Source organism: Kwoniella newhampshirensis, chromosome 7 (assembly GCF_039105145.1).
Source record: "Kwoniella newhampshirensis strain CBS 13917 chromosome 7, whole genome shotgun sequence".
Taxonomy (NCBI): Eukaryota; Fungi; Basidiomycota; class Tremellomycetes; order Tremellales; family Cryptococcaceae; genus Kwoniella; species Kwoniella newhampshirensis.
In genome coordinates, this window is record NC_089961.1 from 101,260 (window position 1) to 127,209 (window position 25,950).

The following is a 25,950-nucleotide window of genomic DNA, read 5'->3' on the forward strand; positions in this document are numbered from 1 at the left end:
TTGACAAAACAGCTCGCTTTGGTCGAAATGTCAACAGACGGCGAAAGTGGAGGTCGAAGCAGCGAGCGCGCGGGTAGTAATGATGACTCCCGCTGAGAGGAGATCGAAAACGACATCACAACGGTCCCTTGGGCAGGACAAAGACGGATGAAGCTTAGTGACAAGGATCTTGACTCTACGTTCCTCCTGCATGTCTGTGTATCTTTCATTACATGTCCATATCCGTACTACCCCATTCGTCCACCCCCGTTCTGTCATTCCCATGCGATTAGATGGCCTCGTTGTAGTCGTTTCCGGTACTTCCACGGTCATCAGACTGTTCTCCGTAGACCTGTATGAAATGGGATTCTGTCAGTCAATGATCTGTCAACAAGAGGAAAGCCAGGCAATCATCGCACGTTTTGGTTCCTATGTTCAAAGGCTTCGTCAGCGAATCACCCCCAATTTGAGACACATCTACTCACAACGACCTCGCTCTATCCTCATCGTCTTCGCCCTCCTTCCTGTATCCGGGAGTGGAATAGCCCGTCTTGTATCCATCATCGTTGCTATCAACTCCTCCGGGATTGGCAGAGTTCTCGTGATCGGTACCAAGCTGGTTTTGTCTCGAGAATGCACCGCCTTGTTGATTCTTGCCCCATCCACCTTCACCTGTACCTGTTAGACACAGATACACATGGAAATATCAGTCAGCCACGAAACATTCTATGCTGCATACAACGATTAGGGGGAAGGATGAAAGAGGAAATAACTATTTACTATCTCCTTGGTCATATCCCTCGTAATTTCCACCGCTCTTCTGTCCTTGTCCTTGAGGTTGACCGTCGGGACCTTTAGCGAGTCCAGGACCTGCTCCGAATCCCCCACCGCGTACAGCACCGTATTGACCTTCTTCACCGAATTGGCCGGGAGCACCCTGGTTGCCCTGCGCATCGTACGACGGAGCGTCGGCATCCTTCTGGGGATCGCCAGAGGGCTGATTGTTGTCTGGGAGATGTGTCAGCGAGAACAACAGGGGTATTCCGCGGACGACAGACGTCCTATAGGAGGAGACGTCCAAGTGACAGGATGCGACCATGCACTGCACACGAGCTGCAAGACGACGAGGGAAGATCAGAGGACACGCATCACTCACCACCTAGGAATTGTTCACTCATTGCTTTACCTTGGTCAGTGTTTAGATATTTCTTAGCGATGTCGATGCTCTGATCGCAAGAGTGGTCAGCTGGTCTCCTGCATGACAGATGGGATCGGCAGCTTACAGCTTCCATAGTTCTCTGAACAGGTTTGCAGTCGTAACGCAAAATCTGAAGAGGTGATGAAGAGTTTCAAGAGATGATGATGATGATGATGTGACGAGAACACACACCAGGGGAGGGAGTGGGAATGGGGATGCTGGACATGACGTAACCGTGCGTGTTATTGAAAGCAGAAGACCGGGTTTAACCGGGTTTGTAATGGGGTGATTAGGAAAATCCATGCGGTTATGAAAGAGTAGATTAGCGATAAGCCACCCTTGAAACAACGTGTAATTAGTACTAGGTTAGAGATAAGCGCCGTGTTGAGATGATCGCCAAACGCGTGGATGTGTATCAATGGGAGAGCGTTACAGGTCGTCAAGACTGCTGGCGGCACAATCGTTGCCAGTCTGGTAGTCTCGTCTCGGAAGACAGAGGTCACACGAGCCCACCGAACCAGCCTCGTTGAACATCATAATGACAATACCAAGAGCAGACGACTCGACACCCTCCTTGCCCATCATCGATCCGACACCCTATCTGCCCGCCATTCCCTCGTCCCCAACCCTAGCTGAAGAGAGGGCTCGCACAGCAAAAGCACTCCACGAAGCATGTCGCGATGTCGGGTTCTTCTATCTCCGAGTGGACTCGTTCTTGTCCAAGGACGAGATGGACGAGGTGTTGGATCTTGGAAGGGAATTCTTCGGGAGGAGTAAGGAGGAGAAGGAGATGATCGGGTTGGATAAGAGTGATGGCGTGAGAGGTGAGTGTCGGCGACGAATGGGACAGGTCAGCCACGATGGTCTCAATGTGAGCTCGTGCTGGTTCGACGACTCCTGGCTGTCGATTATGCGAATGGTATTATCCAGCGGTGGAAGACAGCACTGATCATGATGATATCTCTGTACTGACGCCGACACGAACTATCAGGATATCAAAAACTGCATCAAAACATCACCCAAGGCAAAGCAGACCATCACGAAGGTCTCGACCTCTACGCTCCAAACCCGTATCCGTCACGACCAAAAACCGAGACCGGTGACACGACCCGACCGTTACGTCCATTGGAAGGTCCGAACCTATGGCCTTCTCATCCCGAGCATTTCCGGTCTAAAATGGAGACGTGGATCGAGAAGATGAAAGCGCTGGGAACGGCGGTGATGCATGGGATGGCGGATGGGTTAGGCATGACCGGCGAAGAGTGGGACAGGCTGAGAGGGTGTGTGGAGGAGAGTTTCTGGGTGATGAGGGTGATAGGTGAGTTTGTTCGATCGCGGTCCGATGGCCGTTCGTCGTCAGCCTTCTGGAAGGTACTTGCACAGCTGGCACAGCTGCTACCCGGCCTTCATGTTCTCGTACTCGGTCCTTTCACCACTTGCAAAAGCGGCTGTTTCTATAAGAACCTCGACTCAATCTTCGAAGCGAGCTTGCTCGTGCCCATCTGAATTGAGTCCCCTCACTGACCCCTTTCGCCCCCTCCTCAGGCTACCCGCCCCTCCCACCTGGAGCCGACGGTATATCATGTGGTGAACACAAAGATTACGGCTGTCTGACCCTCCTTCACGCCGATCCTATCCCCGGATCGTTACAAGTCCGACCCCGATCTACCTCTTCCAAGGCAGAAGAATGGATAGCAGCATCACCCATCGAGGGATGTATCGTCGTGAACATTGGATCCATGTGGGAGTTATGGACGGGCGGTTATTATCCCGCTACATTGCATAGGGTCGTTCATACTAGTCCGAAATATAGAGTGTCTATTCCGTTTTTCTTCGAACCGAACTTTGATGCACAGGTGGGATTGTTGGATGCGGCGAGGAGGAAGGCGGGAGAGGAAGGTAGAGATGATGAAGTGAAAGAGTTGGGAGGGAGGGTCTACGGAGAGTATCTGTTGGAGAAAGTAGGAGGGAATTTCAAGTATTAGACGGGGTAATGCTAGAGAGTTATATGGCACAGTTGTTCAGGTAATATGAGATCCTTCAAGCTGTGACGCCAACGGCATGTTGACGATCACGAAACTCACAGTCACATGCATGGTTATATATGTCAGATACATTTAGTATTGAACATACACGCAGCGCGTGGTATCATGTGCAAAGGCTTGGTATCTTATGATGGTAATCCACCACAACACAGATCATCGTGACTTTTTCGGTTCGCCCACTTCCACCACCGGAATCTCATACACCTCCTTCTTGGCTTTCTCCCTGTTTCCCAATATTTTCCCCCACAGCCAGATCAACGCTGTCTCCTGCGGTAAGAACTGACCGACTAGCCTTCTATAGCTTTTGTAGGTGGGATACTGAGCGGAAAGAGTCAGCTTAACATCTCAGAAACTGTGAAATTTGGGCAGCGAACCTTTTCTGAGGTTATCCATTCGGTGAGGAATGTGCTTGCGCAGAATAGTATGCTGAGCTGTGTACATAGGGAGAATGAGGTTAACACAAGGAGCAGACAAAAAAATCATGTCAACTCGAAGGAAGGAGCACAGGGGCTGCCCGAAGAGTTGAACTTACCGCGAAACAAGGCCCGAATACACTGCCCATCATCCAACCGCTCCTCGTCACAGCGCTACTTTCTCCAGCAGCGACCACGAACAGAGCCTGAGTCACCCAGAATAATTGCTCTCCTGCGAAATTTGGATGTCTGGAAAATTTCCATAGTCCCCGTGTTGGGAAACCGGGATGATACGATGGTGGATATGCTGCTGTTTTCGATTTCCTTGTTTCCTTGAACGAAGAGGAAGGTCGAATCAATTGTGGTTCGGGTAGAGAAGATTGGAGTGTGTGTTTGCCATTTTGGTACTTGTACATGGCATTATCTGCCTTGTACTCCAGTAGCAAGCATCCCAGCGCGAGAATTGCGACTCCCAAATCACCGATATTCAAAATTGGTGTAGCAGAAGGTGCCGATCCGTGTCTGGCCGGAAGGTACTTGGTCACAGAGCCGAAAGGTATTGAAGACCACCCTGACCCTCCGGCCAGCTCGGAAGGAGGGAGTATCAGCACGGCATGTAGAGGCAGACTGAGACAGAAGAGCAGGGCAGGTTGGGCGATGGCGATTACGAATAAGTGAACGAGGGAGAAGAGGGGTCGAGGGACGAGTGAGCGGAAGTAGGTGTACCGGTAGTCTTCTCCTCGTGGATTGTAGAAGTCCCGTCGGATGGCGTGAGACAATAGGCGGGCTGACCATGCTAGCTGTCCAAGGGGAGAGTGCATCAGCGATCATGTATGGATATTGGATGAAGACACTCGTGGGGTCGAATGAAGACCGGTTGCCTCCATACATACCTGAAGCGCAAGCGTGAGGAACAGTCTCGGTATATTATGTCCATACACGGCTCCTGCCTCGTTGAACCAGACCCAAGCGACTATCAACGCCGAACAGATGGGAGTGAAGAACGGCCAAGCTCTATCTACCCAACTGACGTTCCCGCTGATCAGTCCGAGTACGTAGAACAGCGGTATTGAACCCAGAAGGAAGAGGAGAGGATAGTGAAGTGGATGAGTGGTAGAGGACGCCAAGAAAGAGAGGAAAGATGGCGAAGGATGGGTTGTCAGATGTAAGCCTAATGAGGCAGGGAGGGTGAGTAAGGGCGTGGGCAGTAGGGGAAGATATCGAAGGACGGGACGGACGAGCGAGTAAATGAGTTTGGATGACATGGCGAGGTGCGGATGATTGGGTTCCTCCTAGAAGTCGAATGAGCTGAGCAGAGGCGATAGGAATAAAAGCAATCAACGTTCAGCGTTCACAATCGTTGATCTGTTTCAACTACTTCGATGACGGTGTATGGACAATGGTGGTGATCGTCGATGGTGGAGGTTTCGTTTGATGTGGGTTTATTCGCTCTGCCCATTTAATATTTCCACATCCCTCGACGCAAGGAGGATCATTGTTTTCGACCATATCGTTATGCTCAAGAGTGATCGCAAAGTATCAACGACCATCCCAGACCTCGACCGACACGCTCCATTTCGCGCAGAAAGGGCAGCAATCCTGCTGATACTGTACACAGCGCAGTGGCGTCACCATGTCAAAACCATTAACAGCTCAACTAGTCGTGAGTAACCCTCCCCCTCCATCCTTCTTCATACGATATTGCTACTTCTAGCTCTCTCCGAGACGCTGTTACCAAGATCAACACATTGAGCGAGGATGCCTGAGATGAGGGACTGACGTGCTGGGTATGTCTTCGCAGAAAATAATAGTTCCTGCAGGCAAGGCGACACCGACACCGCCGGTCGGTCCAGCCTTAGGAGCCAGGGGTGTCAAAGCTATGGATTTCTGTAAAGAGTTGTGAGTAGCCTTGCGGCGTTCCCGCCGCTCGTACTTGTCCACACTGCTGGCGATAGGGTTGTTTCTCACGGAACACCTGATCATCGAGATTGTTGCTGACTTTTGATCGTCCTGCTCTTCTTCCATCCACTCGCTACCTTTCCCCCGCCAAATCTCCTGATCACTTGGTCACCGTTTTTGTTGCCCTTTCCCACGCATCTTTTCTATAACCTACGACTCGACTGGTGTATCGACTGCCATCTCATCTTCCCCTCCTTGATCGGCATCGCGACGGGTCACTGCGACTCTCACTACGCTTTCTCGATTGCGACCCGTCAAATTCCCCCTCTATCGTCTCTTAACGCACCGCAATTGCATTGCCTGTTGAACTCGTGGAATCTCGGTCTCCACCTTGCCGCCACCACCCACAGCAACGCCCGAACCTCACATTTCCTCCCGACCCTCCCCATCCCTACCCTGATAACCATCTCTCCCGACCGAACATTCACCTTTCAGACACGCACGCCACCCGTCTCCTACTTGCTGAAAAAGACAGCAGGACTGGATAAAGGTTCGGGCGAAGGGATGGGCAAGAAGATGGGTTCCGTGACGCTGAAACATGTGTATGAGATTGCCAAGATCAAATGTGAGAATGATGAGGGGTTGAAAGGCGTCGGAGTGGAGAGAGTGGCGAGGGGAGTAGTGGGGACAGCGAAGAGTTTAGGGTTGGAAGTTGTGCCGTAGTCTCGCGGATGGGGATCTGGAGATGCATATTCATTGGTCATAAGACGTTGGTGGGAAGAATTTCTAGGAGTGAAGTGGGCATTGGGGAGGGTCGCCATTTCCAGATATCCTCCCGTCCATTGTTATCATAGTCCATTTCGAGGCGCAAAGGTTATATGACACAGAGCAAGGGTTTTCTCGCATGACGTCCCAGAAGAATGGCCTGTTGAGGTCTTTGGCTTCTCTGTTTTGTCTGGGTGATTGGGTAAGAGAGCGACGCAGACTGGGCTATTCATAGCCATGAATGCACACACTGACGACTGGAACAGCAACATACACCAAATACATCTATAACTTCGATCGCATTCGTTTTCTCACTCTTACTTCACTGTATCCGCTTTGATCCTTCAGCACTACTAGTACCGCTCCTGCACACTCAAGTCAACTTCTTTACTTCTTCTCCTCGACACCCTTCATGATCCACGCCCTGGCCTCTTCGGCCCTCTTCTCCTCTTCTTCCTTGTTCTTGGGAGGAGCGGGGGAAGGGGGAACGTTCAATCCCTTCTTGACGGCCGGTCGAGCGTTGATGGCCTCGAGCCACTTCTCAAGTGCCGGGAAAGGGGTCGTCTCGACACCTGCCCAAGTGTGACCGTTGACCCATGGGAAGACTAAGGATTTTTGCTCATAAGTTAGCGCGGTTGCGCGTATGTGATGACGAAAGACCGCAGAGAATCGAGGTTGGAGAGGACAAAGCAGTCGCGGTGTCATATGGACTGGATGGACTGCCCACTCACCATTGATATCAGCTACACTGTACTTGCCACCAGCGAGCCAACCACCGCTCTTGGGGTCCGAAAGTCGGTCTTCAAGCACCGAGTAGAGTCGGGATGTCTCGTCCTGGTATCGCTTGATACCGTATGGGATCTTCTCCGGGGCGTATCGGCTAAGCCAAGACTAGGGTCAGTGTAATGTCAATGGGATGTAGTAGTGTCAAAGTGAGGATGATCGGAACGGTTGCACAGAGACAGCATGGAAAGGTCTCTACTCACAAGAAGTGGTTGGCTTGACCTTGCATGGGTCCGACGCCTATGCGTTTGCAAGCGATCTCATCAGCGCAAATCTACAAAGCGAAATTGTAAGATTGCAATCACTCACCGCCGTGAGCGAAGAAGATCCAACTAAGAGCATCACTCTTGTCTTCCGCTTTGTCGAACCAGAACTTGTTCTCCTTGTCATACTTCTCGGTCAACCACAACAGGATACTCGCGCTCTCCCAGACGTTATGTCCCCCAGCAACGTTGTCGTCGACGAGAGCCGGGATCCTCCCGTTCGGGTTGATCTTGAGAAACTCGGGTTTCTTCTGATCGTTATCTGAGAACTTGAGCGAGTACACGTCGTAGACGAGCTCCTTGGATTCGGGATATGCTGCGTGAAGCTCTTCGAGAAGGATGGACGGTTTACGACCGTTAGGTGTCCCGGCGGTGTAGAGATGGAGGAGGGGTTTGACTCCTTCTACGGAAGCGAAGGATTCGGGTAAGATAGGGGCAGGAAGCGTGGATGACATCTTGATCGAAGTAGATGTGGTGAAGTGTCGAGGAAGGTTGTACTCGAGTTGAGTGGTAGTGGCACGACCGAGTCTGGGTATGATAGACTTGAGCATAGGATATGGAAGAAGAAGGAGTAGGAGAGGAAAAGAAGAGACGTTACAAAGCCTAGCCTGTGAATACAATCTCGTCGTCCCAAGCCGAAGGGCAGAATTAGTCATCACATCATCCGTCCTAATCATTTCACCTCCTCCACCTCTCACTCAGGGCCGAACGAATGCAGGTCACTCGTCCCCGTCATAACCAGTAGAGGACGTTGGAGGTACGTACATATGACAGTGCAGCCACAGTACTGGGGAGGTCCTGCATGATCGATGCATAGCGTTGGGCGGTTGGACAGTGACTCACGACCTGCCCTACGAAGAAAACCAACTGCTACCACCGTCTTATGACACGTCGCCGTATTATACGGACCTTGGGACCTGCTTCTCATGATCACCGGTGACAGCCGGCCCGTTCAACCGTCTGTCATCAGGGGTTGTTGCCCTCCTCCCCTTCTTCAAGGTCATTGTATTTGTACTATCACATCGACCAACGTCTCATATCATCACCACGAAAGCACCCAGTTCAATCTCCAGGATGTCCCTGATCAGCGGTATTGCCCATGTCAACTTGACGGTCCCGCAGGGAAGCTTACATCTCGCCGATGCTTTCTATCGCGATACTCTGGGCTTGCAGAAAGCCCCAGTACCTCAAGCACAACGAGATATTCTAGCCTGGTGAGTTGGCCCTCCATAGCTTATCCCGCTTGCAAGATCATTCCTGTTCTGTTGTACTCCACCAACACTGTATGGATGGGGTCGGCAAGGAGAACAAGCAATCAGATTGACTTGTCCTTTTCTCGCCTCTATTTGACAGGTACAACATGCCTGGAGGGCAACAGATCCACATCTCACACCCTAACAACACCTCGGAACTACTGACCGACACTTCTCGCCAACATCCATGTTTCAAGATCCCTTCGCCTGACGCATTGTCAGAGCTACAGAAGAGGATATGGGACCATTACAAGAAAGGCGGGGAAGGCGCACCGAAAGACGCGGATGAGCCTGGAGCGGAAAACAGTGGTGAGTCGAGTAGACTTTGGTGCATCCGCATCGAGCCGTTCTGGTCTTGAGACCTCGTTGTCCGGTCGGTCTTGTTGAGTAGCTGATGTGGTCGCTTTTCGTGTTGTCGGTTGTAGGCTCGAAAGGAGCAGAATACCCTACGAGGTTCTTTGCGAGGGATTACTCGAATAACAGACTCGAATTCAGTTTGTAGTAGCGAGTTGTTCGGTTGATATCTGTTGGTATGCATTGCGAAATTAACGAAAAGGATAGGTCACGGTCACGTACCGGTGTGTGTAACAATACAGAGTATCTTGACTCCTTGTCAGTGATCCGCCCGCTATCAACCTGGACGGGCTTGACAGTCGGCATGAGCTTTCGGAAGAGTGAGCAGCTGCCGCGAGAATGTCTCCAGATGGTAAAGCTGAACACCGATGCTCCCCTTTGCATTGCGGCTGCGTCATACCACTGAGAGCACTGTCGCTGTCAAGTAATCGTCGACCTCGACAAACACTGGATTGTATACAATGAAACCTATTCATATCATGTACAGAAACCCAAAATGCAGCGGTATATGGCCTTTTATCTCTTTATATATGTTAATCTCCTCTTCATCCTGATAACAAGAATTCGATTCGACATAATCTGATCCAACGCTGCATCCTAGTTCGTGACATGACACGTTTACCAACCGCCGGTGGCGTCCTGAGCGGCGGGCTCAGCGGACCAGTCGGCACCGGCAGTGGGTTCAGCGGACCAGTCGAGGGCTGGAGAAAATGACAAACTCATCAGCAAAGATCGGATAAGATAGTTTGCGAGAAGTTTACTCACCCTGCTCGGTGGGCTGGGCAGCGAGAACAGCGTCGGCGGCGTTTCCAGCGTCCCACTCTTGAGCAGCACCGGTAGCGGCACCAGTAGCAGCGGCGTCAGCGTCACCACCCTCAAGGGCAGCGGCGGCAGCGGCCTTCTCAGCAGCCTCCTTCTCGATCTCTTCGGGGTCTCGGTAGAAGAACAAGTCGGGGAGGACGTCCCAACCGGAAGGACCGGTGGGGCCTCGAGGGACCTGACCCTTCAATCGCAAGACCTCTCGGGCGAGCAGGTACCACATGAGACCGACCGAGTGTCGGGACTTGTTGTTGGTAGGGATGGCAATGTCGACGAACTTGAGGGAAGCGTCGGTGTCACAGAAAGCAATGACGCTGAAAAGCAAATACAAGGGTAAGTATAGAGTTTGTGCTGCTATCGCGAGACACAGGACCACTCACGGGATGTTGACATAGGCAGCCTCTCGGATAGCCTGGTGGTCAACACGGGGGTCGGTGACGATGATCACTCGGGGCTCCTTGAAAGATCGAGTGATGTAGTTGGTGAAGTTACCGGGGGTGAATCGACCGGCGATGGGCTGAGCACCGAGGAAAGAAGCGTACTTGAGGACAGCTCGGTGACCGTAGGGTCGGGCAGAGATGACACAGACGTCGTTGGGGTTGTCGATGGTGGCGAGGACTCGAGCGGCGAGAACGAGCTTCTCCCAGGTCTTACCGATGTTGAGGACGTGGATACCTAGGGACGATTCACTTTGTCAGCCTTGGACAGGCCGAAGACCCTCCATGCACAGATTGTTGAAACGGGGTGTGCTTAGATCCTTCGACAGGTTCCAACCTGCATCATGCATACGAATCAGTCACTCACCATCGGCACGTCTCTTCCAGACGTATTGCTCCATGGTCCTGTCGCAGTTCTTGGTACCGATGTGACAGTCGGCAGCGAGGAGGAGCTGGATATCCTCTTCAGTGGCCTGAAGGGACTTGGGAAGTTTGTCGGCGGACATTTTGGGTGAAGCTGGTGAGGGTGGTGGGTGGTTGTTGGATCGTTTTAAAAAGGTCGTGTGGGGCTTGCGTACTTGGATAAAAGTCCTCGATGAGCTATCTCTATCTATTTGAACGGGAAAGGAATGTCAAATATCAGTATTGTGTCAATTGTTCGGAACGCAAACGAAAGTCGATCAAGGCCGCTGAGAGATGAGTAGCAACGACACTCACCAAGGATTGATCCTGTTCCACTGCAAGTCAAAGTAGAACAAATATAAGAGTATGGAGAAGAGGTGAATGCAGTACAAGGTGATGGAATTGATAGTGACGATGAGCACAGAGGGAACGACAGCGAGAGCGAGCAGGCAACCAGTGCAGCGCACAGGAAACTGAAAAGGTCCGTGGCAGTTTTTTCTGTCGTCGGCGTTAATGATATGTACAGCTGACGTAAGATCGGCCCCTCATCGGACTTAGGACGCGGCGCCACCCCTACATGCACTGCCTATTGAATCTATATCTCCGATTAGTATACCTCCGTAATGCGGGGACTTTCTATTACAGCAGGTAAAATTACCGCACTTGTAATACGAAAGAAGTCAGCTGCTGTGCGCGTTGTGGAGTACGAGACCTTTCGTGCCTGACAGTACTCCCTTGCCAGCGTATGAGATGCTGAGCAACTGGGAAAGGTATGATCTCTATTTAACCCCCTCCCTTTAGAAGGAAATGCTGATGGCGCCGTTTTCATCCAGCAGCTGTACAGCGGCTCGCTCCCCCACTCGCCACTGAGCGAATCCACTACTACCCAACAACACCCCCTCATTCTCACACTGTCATTCGCATACATTCAGCTCACACGATATCATCACATAGCATTCAAGGTAAAAACACACCATCAGACAAACAGCATCGCACTCACCACTCAGCTACCACACCAAAAACAGAACATAGCCCTTTCGTGAGAGATCACATCTCACAGGGCCAAAGAGATAGAAATAGAGAGAGGCAAATCCTACAGCCGCCGGGCCAGGTGAGTCGTCGTGCTCAGATGCTGGGCGTTGATGACAGCGTGCGCGTGGGCTCACAGTTCACCTTTTGCTCAGTTTTCAAAATACACTCTCGTCGTCGGAAGCGCAAGAAACCCCTCACACCCATTTTCTCTGGTATAAACAATCTCCGGCGCTACCCGCTATTAATCGTAACGATATCGTCCAGGTCCGTAGTCAACATTGCACGGAGAGCCATTTCTCAATCTCATTACCGCTTATACCCACACGACCAAGAACAATCAGCCAATATGCCCGCATCTACTATCATCGAAAGTACCATCGCCGTCGAGTTCGTGCTCGACGATAGGTCTTAGAGGAACCCGCCTTTTTCGCCACCCGGTACTTTCGCACAAAACACGGACGTTGATATCATTCTGGGAACTTGGGTATACCTTTTGGGTTAGCGTTGGTTCTATAGTGTGTACAACAACAACAAACGGTATATCGGTATCTCGGATCAAGTATCAGGACTATCAAGGAGGCTGGAGAACTGGTAGTCTATTCGAACGGTCAAATTACTTAGCCTCGAGACGACTAGGAAACTCACTCGCCACCTGTATCAACCCTTTCATCGTCATTGCATACTTTCTCTCCTGTCACACATCACGCACACGGTCGTATCCGCCTGCTGCCATACTCTATTCTGGATACTCTTCGTCAATCACATTTTCGACATCCTTTCACATTTCTACTGCCCCTCAAACAACTGCAAGTGCCACTTTTCTATTCTACCCGAATACCACTAAAAGGAGGAAACTCGTCTTTCAACATCTCTCCAAGCAACCCAATCGGTTCACAAGTGGAAGCATTGCTACTCAGATCGTTTATACCCATTTCCAACAGGATCGTGCTTGCTACCTCAGCGATTCACTCACGTTGAGTCAAGCATCTAGATAGCCCAAATAAGGGAGCGAAGAAAACGGAGGCGCCATTCTTCCTATCCGACTTCTCATAGCCATTCACCGCTACCGCACTTCTTCGCCGACCTCCCTTCCCTGACGATCCATCTTCATTCACGATTACATCATGTCACGAGCGGCGACTGCAACACCTCCGCCACAAGCGTACTTTCCACAACGGAACACCACCCCGACGATGCGACATTGTTCAGCACCGACGGTGACTGCCGCTCATTTTTCGAACCGAGCTTCATACCATCATCAACCGGGGAAGAGGCGCACAAAGAATCTACCTAATTCCGTTGGAGGCAACGGTGCGAGCCCTCTGAAAAAACCAGTCAGCCCAACCGGTCCTGTCACTGAAGGTCTCGGACTCTCATTCGAAGATCTTGGTGCAGAGACCGCTGAGGCGGCCCATGTACCTGCTCTAGCCCGTCAAGAGTCGTCTGTCTCTTACGCGTCAGCTTCGTCTACGGGCAGTCTCCAGAGCACGAAGTCTGACGTTATGTCCGCTGACTCTCCATATGTTCAGTATGATGAGGTCAGGACATCGCCAGTCTCTACTGCTACTTCGGTATCCAGCGGTCTTTCTCGAGTGCCTACGCAGATACTCACTCCTGTCTCTATCGAGCCTACTTTACCCATCTCGGTACCATCACCCGTGGAACAGAGTGTTGAAGCGCAAAATGTGATCCAGTCAGCTAACTTCCACGCCCCTCGCGCGTCATGGGTTGGCAAGGTAGCCATGGCAGTTGTCAACACCGGCGTGAGCATGGGTATGACTTTCGGGCAAAACCAACATAAACTCAAGAAAGACGACTCGGCAATCCCGCAACATGTCAGCACTCATCCCGCTGCCAGCGATGCAGCTACTTCAGCGGCTAGTCTCTTCAATTCGGTGGACCAGCCAACATACGAGGAGTTGCAAGCTCTGTCTTTTGAGGAACAATCAGCGAGGAAGCGGGAATGGGCGGAAGCTGAAAACAAGCGAGTCACCGAGTGTGCGAGACTTTGTTCACAGTGGCCACAAAGTGGTTATAACATCTCCAAGCATGGCCCGAATGGTGAGTCTTGGCTACAGGCTACATGGCCTAACAGTCTCCACGCTGACAGTGACGTACCGCCCTGTTTAGGCTCGTCCTGTTTTTACCAGCCTCAATCTTACGCCAATCCGCAACACGTGGCGTCGCTCATGCAGCGGCAAGCGGAACTGGAGCACTCTTTGTGTATCAACTCTGCCATGTTCTTTTCGTGCCAACGCAGCCCGAACCACGACAGCTCGGACGATGACACAGAACTGAGCATTGAGTCTTATCAGTCTTCGCAGAATTCGCCAACGGCATCGACGACTCTCAGCAACGACGAAGCCCTCGCTGCGGCTACGAGTGAACAGAGAACTGCAGCGGATATCAAAGCCGCAATGTCGTCGCCGCTCGTCTCGCTGAATGCACTTCCGAATTCGTCACAAGTTTCTCTCCAACTTGATGCCTCCCCGAATTCCGCGAAGGGTCCCAGGAGCTTGACCGACCTGGACCTTCTCGCTAGTTCTATGATGTTGTCACAAGACGACTCGGCTATGGATGTCGACCAGAATGACGCCGCTTCTATTGTGTCCATGGCTGCTTCGTCAAGTTTCAGCGACTCTCGAGGGGTCACACGACCTGGGCGAGCTCAGTCTTGTGGCGCTAAACGACCTCTTGTTGGCGAGAGCTGCGAAGAAGAGAAGCGTCGCAAAGTCGACGAAGCGATGGTGGTTGAAGATGCCATTGAAACGGGAGTCATCATGCCTCAACCCTCTAATGTTCGCTCCGCCTCATCGCCTAACAATCGCATGTCGTCTTCAGTCCCCGATCTGAAGAAGGCAAGGGCACAAGCCCAAGCTGAGCAAGCACCTCCTGCTGTCTTTGGGCACGTCGTCAAGACCTCTGATACTCATCCCATCATCATCTCCCCGTTTTTTCCTGTGGATCTCCTTCCTATCCTTTCTCAGCACTTGGTCATGCCTCCTCCTACTGGACCCTTCTCACAAATGCCCCTGCTGCTGGGATCCGCAATAGACGTGCCATCACTTCTCCTCTCCCATGGTCCGCCTTCACACAACCCGGCGATCGTGCCCAGTCCTGTACAGTCCTTATTTCGACAAACTCAGATCACCCAACAGAAACATCAGTTGTACCCTGTCGGGAATCTGCTTTTGAGTAGTTGCCCTGGCAAAAGGCTGCGAATGGACGGTCCTAGTAGAGGGCGAGGTCCGGTCTGTCGCGATTTGGCTACGGATCTCAGAAGGATCAAGAACGAGGGTGTGGGCTGTTTGGTATGGTGAGTCATTTTGCTATTGTGTCATTTCTATCTCTTTGTGAGTATTCGTCTGTACAGCTTGCTGACGAGTCGTCCCCTTGTCTTCCCTTATTTCTATGAAATGCAAATAGTTGCCTTGATGATACCGAGCTCTCGTTGCTTGGCGTTCCTTGGGAGACCTATCGCGAGATCGCGGTTGACACGGGTCTGGACGTGATACGGTGTGTTCTGTCGTGGCTGTCATGGTAGTAATAGACGATACTGACCTTTGCCCTTGTCGTTTGTTCTTCTTTGGGGTTTTGTTCGTTCTCCTTTGTCAATTAGCTTACCCATGCCTGATGGTTTCACACCCGTATCAATGGGCTTATTTGACGCTCAAGTGACTCTGATCGCGACCAAGTACACCCTTCAAGGAATCAACGTTCTTGTTCATTGTCGAGGTTAGTCGATGACTGGACGTAAGCGACAGCTTCTGAGATCACAGATACTGATATTCTACCATTCGTTGTATTACTCAGGTGGTGTTGGCAGAGCAGGTCTGACAGCTTGTGCCTGGGCTATTAAGATGGGATTCGTGCAGCCTCATCCATCCTTGGCTATTGTTGAAGACGCCGCCAAGCGACAGCGCCGATCTAGTCAAGATCCACCACCTGCGGAACTGGAACATCAGATCGTTATGTCAGTCGTGGAACGAGTCATTGCTATGATCCGATGTCGAAGGGGTCTTAAAGCTATCGAGAGTTTCGAACAGGTAATGTTCCTGGCGAGATACGTAGGTTGGCTGAGGGAAGAAGTGAGGAGGGCCCAGTAGGATGTCGCGTCATCGACCAGAGCCCGGTGAAGAGAAGAAGGAAGATCAGCAGCGAAGAACGTCATCTGTATCCCCGAGCATTGCCAAAGAACTCAACGAAAAAGGCCATTTCCCAACATTCTGCCAACAAAATGGAAACAATCCAATTAAACTCAACCATCACTACGACAAACGAACAAGAGACCCTGGATGGCGCGAATTCAATCACAGTTGTTTTTCGTCACCCTCAATCAATTGCCAACCATTCGCATGTCCTCCCTTCAATTCCCCTCCTTGCTCTTTTTTATGACAACCTCGATCTGTCGGTTCGGGAACTACACCTGGATGCGCCCCTCATCTCCATAAATCTTGTACTACCTTTGATCCGTCATCCAAAAACGTTGTCTTTGTTCTGAAACTGTAGGAACAGTGTAGAAGTAGGGATCATCATTATAGCTGACATGGAAGGGGGAAGAGAGAAAGAGGACGATCTGTCATTTGTCCTATCTTGGGTGTAGAGAGAAAAGAAAACGAAAGAGAATGATGCATATGACTACAAATTCACTTGATGGTACTAAGACGTGCAATGCCGCAGTGTTCGCAGTTGACCTTGGATATGGCCTGCCCTACGCAACTTCAAAGAGGGCAAGATTCAGTCGTGACAGATCGAGTTACCATCCGAAACGTCCAAGTGGGATGATATTGGCATTTTGATCGTCATAAATCGGTCTTATGTATACATGGAGATGTTCATTTACCGATCGTACAATGTGTCGTATCTCCTTCAGAACGAAGAGCGACCCCATCATCCCCAAGCTTGTGTATTACTACAATACGTCACATTCTCAACATCAGCACCTCATCAAGAGCGTAAAGCCAATGGACAGCAGCTCGCAACATGGCCAATGAGATGTCCAGAAGAAGAAGAAGAAGGAGAAGGAAAATGAGAGGGAAATGAGAGAAAGAGAAAGGGGTGTGGATGGACTGACGGACTGAGCGGACTGACCTATAATTCACTATTAGACATCCGTCGGTACCGAAGCATTTGTATAGGTTCCCGACGGTATCGTCCGGTGCTGGAGCGAATGCGGCGTTGATGTAAGTGAACTGGGGTGGGGCGCGAGGGACTAGGTCAGCAATGATCATCTTTGATCTGATCGAGTCTGAAGGGGAATGGAAAAGGGAGATGGATGGAAAGAAGCGAATGGTTGATGACTGCTTCGTGAGACTGATCCGAGTATGCATAAAAGAGGAAAAGAGGAGTTCCCGGTGATCCCCAGCCCACTCCGCTCCGTTCCGCGATCATATATGAAGATAAGACGGATTTGCGACCGATTCAACGAGCACACGAACACCGACGCCAACTCACCAATGACTCTTCCTTCTTTATACCCAGCTGCTGTCGCAAGAACAAGATGACCGCTTGGAACTTGTGTCCTGCAGTGGCTTTGAAGACGTTGTTCTTCATGATGGGCGCAGAACCGATAGATTTGAATCGCACCACGACTAGAGGGGTTGGGAAGCAGGGTCAACCAATCATGTTCTAGTGGAGACGATGTGATGGATATCGGATAGGCGGTCGAGTGAAGAGGAGACAAGAATGATGAGGACCTGAGAAAAGGTTTGAAGGCTTCTGCCAGGTCCTGTCTCCGATACACGACCATGCGGTGGCCAAAGGTCTCAGTCCATGATAAGCGCCCCCGCACCTCCAGAGGACAGATGACGGCGATCTATCACAGCGTCGAATCCGATCGACCACCCACCCTTTGATGGATCCTTCTTCTTGTATTGCTGTAGAGCGGATAACGCATCGGGCGGTATTGTTTGCGACTCCGCCAGCATCGCCGAACCTGTTCCAGCGAGATCAGAGTATGAACGTCAGCGTTTGCGCAGAAGGGAGGGGGGAGATATGTACGATCAAGAGTGTTCTTGGTCGGCTGGGTGATCATGACATCTGAAGAGCGAGAGGAGAGGTTCCTGCTCGCGGACAGGTCACCAAGCGTCGGGAGGGGTGGATAAAAGTCACTCACCTGAGAGCTGATCTTGGATCGCGGGCGACTGCAACGCGGGCGTTGGTATTGACATTGTTATGACTCCATCTGTGGGACGATGAGGAAGGAAAGAGAGCGCAATCCAAGGAAAAGGTCATCAAAAGGAATCAAATGCAGTTGTTGTGAACGCGTAAGTTATCTAACTTCGGGTGTTGCGAGTGGGCATTTAACCGGGAACATGAGCAACTTTCTTCCATCTCCACACATCAATCCTGCAACTCGTCAGTTCTCATCCCTCGTCGATATCTGTCGATACCATGTCGGATCCTGCAAGTGGTCCACCCAGCCCAGTCAAGGGAGATCCCACCTCCAATCCGCTTTTCGGCGCCACGCCACCGTCTTCGACGACGAACGACAACGATGCCCCCGCGCAACCTCCTTCTCAGGTCGGATCGGCAGGAGTTGCGGAGACCAGTGATCCGCTATTCGGAGCGAGTCCACCCCTGGATGATGTTGTTGAGCGGCCGATCCACTCTCAGGCGATATTGGGGATCCCGATGTCTGGTGGAACAAGGTCTTACCGAGGCGGAGAGGATATGATACCTCGATCATCTGTACGTAGTAGACCCCTTATTGTCCAGATCCAGCCAGAGAGCATACACCTCGTCATCAATCTTCACCATCCGTATCCCTTCAAGTGACACCAACATAAAGGTCATCGTGACATTCCCTTCACAAGCCAGCTGATCATACGACTGGCCAAAACAGCTCAATTCGACGACCCGCTCCATACCCACCTTCATGCGTCGCGTGACCTTCCTCCTCTCTCTCGTCCTCGGCATTTCATCGACCGTCGCGGGCATATGGTCCTTCTTCATCCTACCTCTCTTACACGCCTCGTTCTCCGCTCGAAAAGCACTGGTCGATCAACAGTCGGATCGGATGGAGAGGTTGGTGGAAGGTTTGAGGGGGTTGAGAGGACACAAGATGTACGCTGCGACAGTCGATTCTGGATTGCGGGGGACTCGCCGCACTCCTGGAGGAAATGGGGCTTCGGAAGAGCAAGAAAAGAGTAGAGATGTAAATCGAAATGGAGGTGAGAAAGAGGTTAGTGCAGAAAAGAAAGAACTGCTTAGACTTCACGAAGCGACTCTTCGCGAGATCGATTCGTCGACGACCTCATCTCAACATGAACATGATCTCTCCCCAGTCACACCTCCTTCTCATTCTGATCTTATACCAACACCGATCTCATCTCTCAGAACTTTGACCACATCACTACGCGCTCTGACAACGGCGCTGGATTCAACTTCCACAACTCGAACTTCCCTCATATCAACGCTGGAATCTTATACCTCTCATCTCCATCGGCAGTTGTTCGTGGCTCGTCCCACGGCGTCAGGATTCGGTGGGTTCTCGATAGGTATGGGCACGCTCGGCGCCAACTTGTCGCGAGAAAGCGGTGGCGGCGGTGGCGGACTGGAAAGTAAGGGCGAAGAATGGGATGCGGTCAGGAAAGAGGTTAGAGCTATCAAGGGAATGGTGTTGAATAGGAGAAGTTTCGCGCCTACTCCTGGAACAAATGGGGTCGGCACATGACAAGATGCATGTGTATGTTCCATTAACAAGATGATGTTAACAGATGACACAAAGATATTGTCTTCGGCTCAGATTTCCTCCCCTCCTTCTTCGTCTTCCTCATCTCCATTGTCGGCCATACTTTCTCTCAGCTGACGAAGACTATCAGCTCCAGCTAACACTTAGTCCATACCACACTCACCATCCGAGCAAAATCATCTTCCTCCTCCCATTCTGTCTCCGCGGCTTCACTTCGTTCCTCCGCTCCTTCCACTTCGTCGTTCTCCTCATCCTCGACTCCACCACTGTTTACATCGAGAGTCGGCAATTCTGTGTCATGCGCCGTTTCCTTCCCTTTGCCTTTATATCCTGGTGCTCTATACTGGATCCGATTCTCCGGAGGGACATCGCCTGGCATGGGGGCTTCAAGCAGTAACGGTTTCCGTCTTTTGGTAGGTGGATTGTTCAGTACACTGAGGTTTGTCGCATGAGTCAGCTCTGATCCTATAATCTTCCGCTGTAGTGTTTGAGGTACGATTTTCGAAGCTTACTCTTCGGGAGACGGGTCTTTGAAATCCTCTAAAGGCAATGATTCTTCGTCCGCATATCGCACTCGCTTCTTACTCGGCGTGGATGGCACACTTTTTTGATCGTGGTAAGTACAAGTCAGCGAAAGGATCTGCACAAGTTGGCAGAACCCTAGACGCACCTGTCAATACTCGCCACACTAGCTACTTCAGAGCCATCAAAGTCGCTGTCTTCTCCCGCCATAAATTCCTCCCATTCCTTATCGGCATCCTGGTCCCATCCTGCTCCCACATTCGTATCATCCTCCATATCCTCCATCTGTTCCCCTTCATCCTCAGGGACATTGCTCTCGGCTTCTGTGTTTGATAAGGGCGGAGGAGTCGTTGACTTCCGCTCCGGAAGCGATGGACTGCGACTCTTCGCGCCCGCGAGATACTTGACCTCAGGCTGTCGTCGCCATAATGCCACGCTGTCCCAAAGCCAGTTCGTCCACACGACTTTTACGCCTGGGATATTGCCTGCACGGTAGGTCTTCTCGGTGTTGAGAGTGGCGGTCACACAATGCGTGATCTTGTCGTTCACAGTTGTGGAGCACAGAGCGCCGAACGTTTCCGCCGCCTGCCATATTTCAGAACTGCTCACCTTGCTGCATCAGTATCGAAGCGGGAGTTTTCGCACATAAGGTTGACTCACGTTACAGGATCCACCGATTGAGGTATGACACCTGAAAAGACGAGATTGCATCCCTCCAGCACCTGTGCTTTCAACTCCGGGATGATGAACTGTTTCAAACTGTCAGCCGCATATCTTAGATGTCAAGTGTCAATGATTTACCTCCACATCACAGCTCATTGGAAGAGCTGTCTTGGAGTCCCAGTTACTCAGCCCATCATACGCGTCGTAAAACCGACTATGTATCTCGCCCAGTATCTATAGGAATGTCATAAGCGAGCTTTCCTCAGCGTAGAGCCAAGGGCATACTCACGTCGGACACACGTGAAAGCTCAAAATCATGAGGGTTTAGCAGAGGTTTTCTGGGTCGCACCGGCGATTCCGACTGCGCAGGTGATGGCAGCGTCGCCTCGTCATCAACAATGGGTGATGAAATTGACTGTTCCGGGGTCTCGATCTTCTCCGAAGGCATGATAGGAGAAGTTGGAGGATTTTCTGACGTGTCCGTCATTTCCTCTTGCTCGAGTTTCTCCTGCAGTTTTGCCAGGGGTCTTGCTTCGCTGACCTCGTCCAGCATTTTGGCCTTCAGTAAGAGTTCCTCTTCGGCAAACGATGGCTCTTCTGGCGGCGTGACGGGTGGAGGTGACGAGGCAACAGAGGAGGGTGATGACGCAGAAGATGATTCCGAAGGTGAGATCGCAGGTGAAGCCACCGCTGCAGCAGATGGGACTGGCAGAGTTTTCTGTTTGGGTAGAAAAGCAGAGTTGATGTCGCCAATACCGATGAAGAAGTCATCTGAGGTGTATGAAGTAATCAGTCTACGCTGCCCTTCAGGTCCAGGCAAGAAACTCACAAGGCACGACCTTCACCAAGTTGGGACAATCGCCCCAAACATCCGAACGATCGTCAATAACGACTACCATACTGGTATCTGTTGGAAACAATCGTTTGAGATTTTTGGAACTGAAGCCTGTAGATGCAATCGGTCAGCCAATCTTGGCCGCCGGAGGGACGGCGATGACAGACTCACTGCCGCTCTCATCTCGACTAAGAATCCGCCCTCCAAAGATCTTGCCCTCCGGGTCAATCACTTTACAGATCGCGTCTGCGTAAGTTCTCGTCCCCATCGTATAGACATGCATCTCGTATAGCTCCGACATTTCGTCGAGAAACTTCTGAAGTCCCGGTCTACTTTATCTTGTCAGCCCATGACATTCCCGATTTTCACAATAAACCTACCTCGGCTTCGTAAAATACCATCTTCCCGGAGCATCTACTGGTTGTTCTCCGGGTCTCGTACGTCGTTGTTTCGGCTTGACATATCCTGGCGGTAGGTCATCTGATATTTGAAACTTCGCCACGTCTTTCAAGGCCTCTGCATTCGGATTCTTCTCTCTTGGCGTATGATCAGATGTTGACGCCGGTCTTGACGGTGGAGTCGTATCGGCTGGTCTGGGTGATCCAGGTGGCGTGGTAGTCTCCGGATATCCAGCTGCTGAGCCAGGAGGTGTGGTCGATTTGGGAAGTGGGGAGAAGTCGGCATTGGCACCTTGATCACTCGTGTCTGCTGAATGGTCCGCTTCGATCTCCCCCATCCATTCTGCGACGGTCGGGTCTACGGTGGTATGAATGATCGTTTGATCCAGGTCCACAATGAGTGAGAGCCTTCGTGTCGATAGCAAAGCGTCTCGAGTCAGATTATCCAACCTCTGAGCTTCCTGCGTAGATCAGATCAGCGTCATGTCGGATAGAATTGATAGAAGCAAGTCAGACGGACATTCTTTGACACCGTGACTCCCATAGCATCGTGTGTCACTTCAAAACCACCGGGGTATCGAGATGGCCCAGCCTCATTGAAGGAGCTAGGAGCGGCAGGGGCAGACAAGTAGTCATCCCTATCAAAGTAGTTGGTCAGCCTTGCATACTTATTTGCAGATCGTTCGGACTCGAAGCTCAACTGACTCTGTCAGATCTGCTCCGCAGATCCCACACATCCCATGTAATTGTACAGGATGGGAGCAAGGCTGCTGTATATTCAGTAGCGGCCGACTATGCTAGCATGTAAGCTGAGTTTTTCTTGACCATCATAATCTCGTAGTGCGAAGAAGCTCACCCAGCCTGTCTCCGCTCAATGACCATCCCTGTCTTGACCCCTCCCAGCCAGCCTACTGCCTCACCATTAATCAGGCTCTCCCACGTCCCACTCAGATCATCACCCTCGAATTCTCCTTTGGACAGATCCGCAGATCTCCCTTCATCTCTCCGTTTCTCGACTTTCAGCCGCTGTTCGTTTGACATGAAAGAGTACTCGAGGAGACGTGACCCACGTCGAACATTATCCCCCGGGTGAACGATGAGTCGTGTGAGTGTGATTGGAAATGGAAGGTTGGAGGGGAGCGAAAGCGGTGTTGGAGGGTCAGACATGGCTTTGAAAGAGTTCCGGAATGATCGTACTGGACAACTGCCCGTGCAGATTAGGAGTGATCAGCTGAAGGGATGATTGGAGATCAGAACAACAACAGGATGAAGTGACAGGACAATGAGCGATGGCCGCAGACCGGTGGTGAGCAATCTTCCACGTCATCGATTCTGTGAGACCTGTCCTTCTACTGTAAGGCGGACGACCTAAGACGCTGACATGAATGCATAAAGCACGCACTGAGATACCGGACAAAGGGGCATGGAAGGGAGAGACATGCCAGCGAGGGAATCTTGTCTGGTCTTCTGCTCAGTTATCGCTTCTTGGGCGGAAACGAACAGTGACGGGCCAATTATCCAAAACCCCCTGACTTGTAGTTACTCAAATCAGTCCGGATCGATTTCATGCTGGATATCAAGTGATCACGAAGATGTTGACAGAGGCTTTGAAGATTTTGTGCCGGGCGCCGCGCTACTGGTATATGAGCATCTATTCGAGAGATCATGTCTTTGTGAGAGCAGTAGCCGATACTGGGCGAGCTGGCAGATCACTCGCCAAAGAATACATGTTTGCCACTCGCTCATCCACCTTCAGGTCCATCCCTTCTATACTCACTCACCAGTCAACGTTTGTGAGAATGCCCTGGTGACCCTGACTGAATTCTGTTGGTGGTTGTGATCAACCGGTGGGGACGATGTTGATTAGACTGGCTAAGAAAATTCTGGAATCGAGATAGGACAGACACAATATGCGACTCAATCCGCCACTGGAATATCTTAGACTTTATCAAGGCAAAGTGATCCCCATCCAGTCGTGTACAATGTAAAGTCAGAACAGCGAGTGTGACACCACGAGTAGCTCAAAAGCAGGAAGGACAGGAATAGCCTGACGAGAGAATTGTGCCGCGATGACCGTGTCATCATCAATGAAGCTCCTACGTTGATTTGTGGTAACGGATCTAACAAGTCCTTGACAAGACGCATTCTCGTATATCTGTCACGGACAACAATGGAGGGAAAGCAAGTAATCGTCGTACTAATAGCTTCATAGAAGCTTCATAGAACCTTACCTGGGGGTCGGGATTTTTTCGTAGTTGATCAGATCTGAGCCTTTGGCGGCTGTCTAGCTCAGTGACCGAAAGGATTCAGCTTTCAAAACGAAGCCATAAGGCAAGTTGTGACACCTATTATTCTGCTGGTGATGCGACAAAATGGTCTGGAATCGTTAGCGTTGTCGTTCACATCATTTCCACCTGTCTCATTTACTGGTACAATCCAAATCAGAGGGGTGTGCGCATGCGCTCGATTCTTTTGGTTCCCCTTGTACAATCTCATGGCCTCCAAAATCTCTTTTTCCTTTGGTAAGCGATGTTGCTCATGTCACTATGTGCTTCATATACAATGAGACATCTAATCGCTCTCTTCACCACTACCATACCCACCTAAAAGAGACGCCATAGCCGGTTTTGGTGGTAACTTCCTCTCCCTTACCCTTTCTCTCTCTTCCTCTGCCTGTTTCTTCGCCATCTCCGCGTAGAATTTGAGGTTGTCCAGAGCGTCCGCATCGAAAAACCCATTTCCATTCCCGCTTTCTGAGTTCTTCGCCTTCTTCATCGGTCGAATATCCTCTTCTTCCTGTTCCGATTCCGGCTTGTCCGGTTCAATAGGGTAGAAATCCTGTTCATCTCCATCTTCCAATGCGCGGATCGTTTGGGCCGCTTCCACCAGATTCTCGTCCAGCATCCCTGAGATAGCTTTCTGCCCGACTTCTTCGATACGCTTTTGCTCCGCAACGATCTCCCCAGGGTTCGGGTCCTCGGTCGCCCATCTGTCATAGCAAATTTAGCTTGTCCTGGACAACTTCCTGCGTGCGGAGGACCTATGACTTACCTGACATTAAGGATCTCATCACCGTCCATACTCTGATTCGCCATCGCCTCCTTCGCAAAACTAGCATTATGCTCCGACTCGTATGTGACAAAAGCAACTCCTCTTTGATACAGAATATTCCCTGCGACAGGCATCAGCCTGTTTATCATTCTAAGGAGACATGACCTCTGGAAGCTGTTGACTCACATTTGACAATTTTGCCCCATTCTCCAAAGTGTCTCAGAAGAGTCTCTTTCGCCTGATTCTTGTCTGGACTTTCTGCTATCTTACCGATGTATAACGTTCTGTTCACTCGGTTGAACGATCCTACACCTCCCATGTCGTCTCGGTAATCTGAATGCTTTTCTCTTCCAAAACAGTCTCGTGAGTTGTCCGGTACGGTATCTGCGAGTATCAGACACGTTAGCGTTGTCATATCAGTACACCTTGACCAAGGTAGATGGAGGACAGGATACTCACGATTTGGTAAAGGTAGTCGATGGAGATAGTTGCACTCGTGACTAGGATGAACGGATAAGCTTTGTGACTGAAATCGAAGCGCGAATGCTCACCCGTATGGACAGCATCCCCTTGCGAAGAACAGACAACAGTATTTGTTTCCAGTGGCATCTGCTCTTGTATATCCAGCATCTCGAGCGATGATACAGCGTGATTGTGAGAGTGTTTTGCTAGTTATCGGAATAGCTATCAGCTCGATGCAAATGTGCGGTCCACGATAGCTACGCACTTTGCCAACGCATCTTCCTTATCTCCACCAGCCCACTTGTTGTACCATATATCTACGGTATCAGGTCAGCGTCTGTCACGTTGAAATGGGAGGATAGTGGAAGAGAAAGGTCAAACCCACTGTACTCCTTCCCTGCTTGCACACTCTCGCTCTTGTCGATCTCATCAGGTGCAACCTGCTTCCTGGCGGGTCTCAGTTTCCTTTTTGGCGCTGTGACCGTTGTCTCTGACATGTTGACTGGTTGGGCTGCTGAAAGAGCAGATGACTGATGTTTTGGTGAAATGAAGTTGCAAGAGGTGGTTTGGTTTAGATGAACCGGTGCTGACTTACAGTAGATGGTGGCAAACGGTATTACGTAACTCATCGCTTGAAACGAGGACAACGAGGATGGAGGTTGATCTGTCTGTTCTTTCGATCAT

The 25,950-nt window shown here is 50.9% G+C and overlaps 12 protein-coding genes across 12 annotated transcripts; 5 read left to right on the forward strand and 7 right to left on the reverse strand.

The window, feature by feature from the left end:
• Positions 1–268: 268 nt before the first annotated feature.
• On the reverse strand, positions 269–1,403 carry IAR55_003758 (uncharacterized protein; the record flags this gene model as incomplete). The annotated part of the gene is made up of 6 exons (XM_066946864.1): positions 269–331; positions 399–408; positions 465–657; positions 760–987; positions 1,136–1,205; positions 1,368–1,403. The coding sequence occupies 6 exons, from the start codon at positions 1,401–1,403 to the stop codon at positions 269–271; spliced, it is 600 nt and encodes a 199-aa protein (XP_066802243.1).
• A 163-nt stretch (positions 1,404–1,566) lies between these two features.
• Positions 1,567–3,162, forward strand: IAR55_003759 (uncharacterized protein; the record flags this gene model as incomplete). Its single annotated transcript, XM_066946865.1, has 4 exons — positions 1,567–1,581; positions 1,656–2,001; positions 2,169–2,495; positions 2,723–3,162. The coding sequence occupies 4 exons, from the start codon at positions 1,567–1,569 to the stop codon at positions 3,160–3,162; spliced, it is 1,128 nt and encodes a 375-aa protein (XP_066802244.1).
• A 213-nt stretch (positions 3,163–3,375) lies between these two features.
• On the reverse strand, positions 3,376–4,900 carry IAR55_003760 (uncharacterized protein; the record flags this gene model as incomplete). The annotated part of the gene is made up of 4 exons (XM_066946866.1): positions 3,376–3,540; positions 3,597–3,653; positions 3,755–4,435; positions 4,529–4,900. The coding sequence occupies 4 exons, from the start codon at positions 4,898–4,900 to the stop codon at positions 3,376–3,378; spliced, it is 1,275 nt and encodes a 424-aa protein (XP_066802245.1).
• A 368-nt stretch (positions 4,901–5,268) lies between these two features.
• Positions 5,269–6,257, forward strand: IAR55_003761 (mitochondrial 54S ribosomal protein uL11m; the record flags this gene model as incomplete). Its single annotated transcript, XM_066946867.1, has 3 exons — positions 5,269–5,298; positions 5,437–5,534; positions 5,945–6,257. 3 exons carry the CDS (start codon positions 5,269–5,271, stop codon positions 6,255–6,257), a joined length of 441 nt encoding a protein of 146 aa, XP_066802246.1.
• Positions 6,258–6,686: 429 nt separating this feature from the next.
• IAR55_003762 (uncharacterized protein) lies at positions 6,687–7,800 on the reverse strand (the record flags this gene model as incomplete). The annotated part of the gene is made up of 4 exons (XM_066946868.1): positions 6,687–6,904; positions 7,031–7,179; positions 7,286–7,322; positions 7,392–7,800. The coding sequence occupies 4 exons, from the start codon at positions 7,798–7,800 to the stop codon at positions 6,687–6,689; spliced, it is 813 nt and encodes a 270-aa protein (XP_066802247.1).
• Positions 7,801–8,419: 619 nt separating this feature from the next.
• Positions 8,420–9,100, forward strand: IAR55_003763 (uncharacterized protein; the record flags this gene model as incomplete). Its single annotated transcript, XM_066946869.1, has 3 exons — positions 8,420–8,559; positions 8,699–8,907; positions 9,024–9,100. 3 exons carry the CDS (start codon positions 8,420–8,422, stop codon positions 9,098–9,100), a joined length of 426 nt encoding a protein of 141 aa, XP_066802248.1.
• A 470-nt stretch (positions 9,101–9,570) lies between these two features.
• On the reverse strand, positions 9,571–10,714 carry IAR55_003764 (40S ribosomal protein uS2; the record flags this gene model as incomplete). The annotated part of the gene is made up of 4 exons (XM_066946870.1): positions 9,571–9,653; positions 9,718–10,085; positions 10,152–10,446; positions 10,576–10,714. The coding sequence occupies 4 exons, from the start codon at positions 10,712–10,714 to the stop codon at positions 9,571–9,573; spliced, it is 885 nt and encodes a 294-aa protein (XP_066802249.1).
• Positions 10,715–12,766: 2,052 nt separating this feature from the next.
• On the forward strand, positions 12,767–15,748 carry IAR55_003765 (uncharacterized protein; the record flags this gene model as incomplete). Its single annotated transcript, XM_066946871.1, has 5 exons — positions 12,767–13,703; positions 13,773–14,958; positions 15,069–15,158; positions 15,262–15,377; positions 15,456–15,748. The coding sequence occupies 5 exons, from the start codon at positions 12,767–12,769 to the stop codon at positions 15,746–15,748; spliced, it is 2,622 nt and encodes an 873-aa protein (XP_066802250.1).
• A 784-nt stretch (positions 15,749–16,532) lies between these two features.
• On the reverse strand, positions 16,533–17,812 carry IAR55_003766 (ubiquitin-like protein ATG12; the record flags this gene model as incomplete). The annotated part of the gene is made up of 5 exons (XM_066946872.1): positions 16,533–16,554; positions 16,734–16,834; positions 17,097–17,233; positions 17,491–17,577; positions 17,758–17,812. The coding sequence occupies 5 exons, from the start codon at positions 17,810–17,812 to the stop codon at positions 16,533–16,535; spliced, it is 402 nt and encodes a 133-aa protein (XP_066802251.1).
• A 223-nt stretch (positions 17,813–18,035) lies between these two features.
• On the forward strand, positions 18,036–19,317 carry IAR55_003767 (uncharacterized protein; the record flags this gene model as incomplete). The annotated part of the gene is made up of 2 exons (XM_066946873.1): positions 18,036–18,332; positions 18,487–19,317. 2 exons carry the CDS (start codon positions 18,036–18,038, stop codon positions 19,315–19,317), a joined length of 1,128 nt encoding a protein of 375 aa, XP_066802252.1.
• A 68-nt stretch (positions 19,318–19,385) lies between these two features.
• Positions 19,386–22,920, reverse strand: IAR55_003768 (uncharacterized protein; the record flags this gene model as incomplete). The annotated part of the gene is made up of 13 exons (XM_066946874.1): positions 19,386–19,448; positions 19,499–19,769; positions 19,848–19,937; positions 20,006–20,458; positions 20,518–20,606; positions 20,659–20,754; positions 20,810–21,291; positions 21,350–21,466; positions 21,527–21,684; positions 21,736–22,214; positions 22,274–22,391; positions 22,459–22,545; positions 22,610–22,920. The coding sequence occupies 13 exons, from the start codon at positions 22,918–22,920 to the stop codon at positions 19,386–19,388; spliced, it is 2,814 nt and encodes a 937-aa protein (XP_066802253.1).
• A 1,404-nt stretch (positions 22,921–24,324) lies between these two features.
• Positions 24,325–25,763, reverse strand: IAR55_003769 (pre-mRNA-splicing factor CWC2; the record flags this gene model as incomplete). Its single annotated transcript, XM_066946875.1, has 7 exons — positions 24,325–24,742; positions 24,805–24,925; positions 24,991–25,188; positions 25,264–25,304; positions 25,356–25,472; positions 25,532–25,583; positions 25,652–25,763. 7 exons carry the CDS (start codon positions 25,761–25,763, stop codon positions 24,325–24,327), a joined length of 1,059 nt encoding a protein of 352 aa, XP_066802254.1.
• Positions 25,764–25,950: the final 187 nt, after the last annotated feature.